This window comes from Urocitellus parryii, chromosome 5 (assembly GCF_045843805.1).
Source record: "Urocitellus parryii isolate mUroPar1 chromosome 5, mUroPar1.hap1, whole genome shotgun sequence".
NCBI classification, from domain to species: Eukaryota; Metazoa; Chordata; class Mammalia; order Rodentia; family Sciuridae; genus Urocitellus; species Urocitellus parryii.
In genome coordinates, this window is record NC_135535.1 from 42,071,592 (window position 1) to 42,075,365 (window position 3,774).

Here is a 3,774-nt window from a genome sequence, read left to right on the forward strand (position 1 = left end):
TGTGGCGAAAAGTATTTTAGGTTCATCTAGTCTGTTGGAAGCATACACTGGTTTCCAAGTGTTTGAACTATAGTAGTTTTGTACCAGTCCTTGTGCTATTGTTTTTCGTAGATGATTCCTAATCCACATAACATTCCTAATCCCCAAATGGCAGTATCAGTAGCCCCCTTTATGGCCGAGGAATACAAGAGTAGGAGAGATGAGATAACTGGCTGGCAGTCACAGAGCTGATCCTTGAGTAAAAGTGGATTCAAACCTGTTTCTACCTAACTTCAGTCTGCACTCCCTCCATTATGACACCTTGCTCTCTGAAGGTCATTTTTAAAAATTTTTTTTTTCAAATTCTTCTTACAGAGAGGTAGGTCATAATGTAAGAAGACTAACAATCATTTCCTCTTATATTTGTAAGAAAAGTATTTAATAGATTAGAAAACATTTCCATTCTTTCCAGGGTGTGCAAAGAGGTTCAAACCTACTAGGGGACTAGATGAATCTCCAGGATTCAGGCCCCTCTGATTCCGGTCTTGGCTTTTATGTTCTGGATGGCCTTGACCTTGCAACTCCCAGGTCCCAGGCATTTGAAAGGTAGAAAAAAAGCTATGAATCATATTCCAATTAGGCTTCTACAAAAAGTTCCAGACTTCTGGAAAGAAGGAAAGGACACCAGAGAAGATACATTTAATGGGAAATGGAGGAAATGCTGGGAGAGTTCTCAAAAGGCAAGCATCTGAAAAGTGTCAGCAAAGGCTGAGGTAAATGAAATTATTGCTGAACAATCTATAATCATAAATAATTTCAGAAAATCTGACTGAGTTTTTGACACATTAGGGCCAAATACCAAGAGTCACACGGGTCTGGTTATTAAGGGTGATTTCAGATATCTTCCTCTCCTTTCCTCCTACAAACTAGAGAGTGACACACTTCTGAGGAGCTGAGTGTTTAAACTCCAGATTTTCACTGCATATTACTTTTTGTTATTCTCTTTTTTTCCTTTTTCTTTTTAAATTTATTTTAATTAGTTATACATGACAGTAGAATGCATTTTGATCCATTGTACACAAATGGAGCACAATTTCTTTTTTTCTTTTTTTTTTTTTTTTTTTGGTTTTCAAATATTTATTCAAGTCCCAGTTTTCGTTGCGCAGTAGTCCTAGCGGCTTCTCTGTTCCGTTCCTGGGTCCAGCAGCTGTCAGTCGTGTTGAGCTGTTTGGAAGGCCCACTCGGCGAGCTCGTAGGAGCCTGAGACCGTCGCCACCCCTCCGATTCACCAGGGGGGAAAAATGGTTGAAGCAGATCGTCCAGGAAAGCTCTTCATTGGTGGGCTTAATACGGAAACAAATGAGAAAGCCCTTGAAGCAGTATTTGGCAAATATGGACGAATAGTGGAAGTGCTCTTGATGAAAGATCGTGAAACCAACAAATCAAGAGGATTTGCCTTTGTCACCTTTGAAAGTCCAGCAGATGCTAAGGATGCAGCCAGAGACATGAATGGAAAGTCCTTAGATGGAAAAGCCATCAAGGTGGAACAAGCTACCAAACCATCATTTGAAAGTGGTAGACGTGGCCCACCTCCACCTCCAAGAAGCAGAGGCCCTCCCAGAGGTCTTAGAGGAGGAAGAGGAGGAAGTGGAGGAACTAGGGGACCTCCCTCTCGTGGAGGGCACATGGATGATGGTGGTTATTCCATGCATTTTAACATGAGTTCTTCCAGGGGACCTCTTCCAGTAAAAAGAGGACCACCACCAAGAAGTGGGGGTCCTCCTCCTAAAAGATCAGCGCCTTCAGGACCAGTTCGCAGCAGCAGTGGAATGGGAGGAAGAGCTCCTGTATCACGTGGAAGAGAGAGTTATGGAGGCCCACCTCGAAGGGAACCCCTGCCCTCTCCTAGAGATGTTTATTTGTCCCCAAGAGATGATGGATATTCTACTAAAGACAGCTATTCAAGCAGAGATTACCCAAGTTCTCGTGACACAAAGAGATTATGCACCACCTCCAAGAGATTATACTTACCGTGATCATGGTCATTCCAGTTCACGTGATGACTATCCATCAAGAGGCTATGGTGATAGAGATGGATATGGTCGTGATCGTGACTACTCAGATCATCCAAGTGGAGGTTCCTACAGAGATTCATATGAGAGTCATGGTAACTCACGTAGTGCTCCACCTACACCAGGGCCCCCGCCGTCTTACGGTGGAAGCAGTCGCTATGATGATCACAGCAGCTCACGCGGCGCAGAGGGTGGAAGTCGAGACAGTTACTCAAGCAGCCGAAGTGATCTCTACTCAAGTGGTCGTGATCGGGTTGGCAGACAAGAACCAGGGCTTCCCCCTTCTATGGAAAGGGGGTGCCCTCCTCCACGTGATTCCTACAGCAGTTCAAGCCGCGGAGCACCAAGAGGTGGTGGCCGTGGAGGAAGCCAGATCTGATAGAGGGGGAGGCAGAAGCAGATACGAGAAACAAACAAAACTTTGGACCAAAATTCCCCGTTCAAAGAAACAAAGAGTGGAAACCATTCTGTCATAACTACCCAAGGACTACTAACAGGAAAAATTGTGTTACCTTTTTTTAAATTTCCTGTTAAGTTCCCCTTCTTAATTTTTTATGTTCTTGTGAGGGAAAAAAAAAAAGTAAAACATGTTTGATTTCATTTGATTTTGAGTTGCTTTCAACAAACAAATGTTAAGTGTGTAAGACTTGTTGTACTAGTGTTGTATTTTCCAAGTTAAAGTGTCCCTAAAGGCCACTTCCTATCCAGTTTTACCCAGTAAATGAGGCAAGCAATTCTAAGATCTTCCACAAACATCTAGCCATCTAGATGTCCATTGATCTCCACTGAGAGATGAATCGTTCTGCCTATACAAAGAAGCTAGCTAATAGGGGGTGGTTGGGGTATGCTACTCTTAGGATTTCAGGTGTCTTCCAACTGAAATCTCAATGTTCTCAGTATACAAAACCTGAGATCAGATATCTATGTAAGGAAAGTGCTATTCACCCAGTAAATCCCCCTTCCCCCCCCCCAAAAAAAAAAAAACCAAATGGATAATGCTGGCCATATTTTGCCTTTCTGACATTTCCTTGGGAATCCGCAAGAACCTCCCTTTTCCCCTCCCCCAATAAGACCATTTAAGTGTGTGTTAAACAACTACAGAATACTAAATAAAAAGTTTGGCCAAAACCAACCATGAAGCTGCAAAAAAAAAAAAAAAAAAAAAGTCCCAGTTTTCAATTATTTTTGATACATACTCAGAGTAAAATTGTCAGATCATATGAAAATTCTACTTTTAATTTTTTTAACAAACTTCTTCACTGTTTTCCACAGTGGCTACACAATTTATTTTATATTCCACCATAAATACACAGGGATCCATTTTATACACACCCTTGTCAACCCTTGTTATTTTCTGATTTATTTTTAATTTTTTTATAATAGCTGTCCTAATGAGTCTAAAGTAGGATCCCATGGGTTTTGTTTACATGTGTCTAATAATAAGTTATGTTGAATATCTTATCCTGTGCTTATTGGCTACTCATATGTGTTCTTTGGACATATGACTATGTATTCAAATATTTGCCCATTTAGAATCAGGTTGCTCTTCTGTTGTTGCATTGTAGAAGTTCTTTTTTTTTTTTTATTGGTTGTTCACAACATTACAAAGCTCTTGACATATCATATTTCATACATTAGATTGAAGTGGGTTATGAACTCCCAATTTTACCCCAAATGCAGATTGCAGAATCACGTCGGTTACACATCCACAATTTTTCATAAT

The 3,774-nt window shown here is 41.0% G+C and overlaps 1 protein-coding gene across 1 annotated transcript; it reads left to right on the forward strand.

The window, feature by feature from the left end:
- Positions 1-1,153: 1,153 nt before the first annotated feature.
- Positions 1,154-2,527, forward strand: LOC144254980 (RNA-binding motif protein, X chromosome-like). The gene is given in 3 exon segments (XM_077799042.1): positions 1,154-1,973; positions 1,975-2,421; positions 2,423-2,527. Coding segments are annotated over 3 exon segments (1,245 nt in total). The 5' UTR covers positions 1,154-1,280.
- Positions 2,528-3,774: the final 1,247 nt, after the last annotated feature.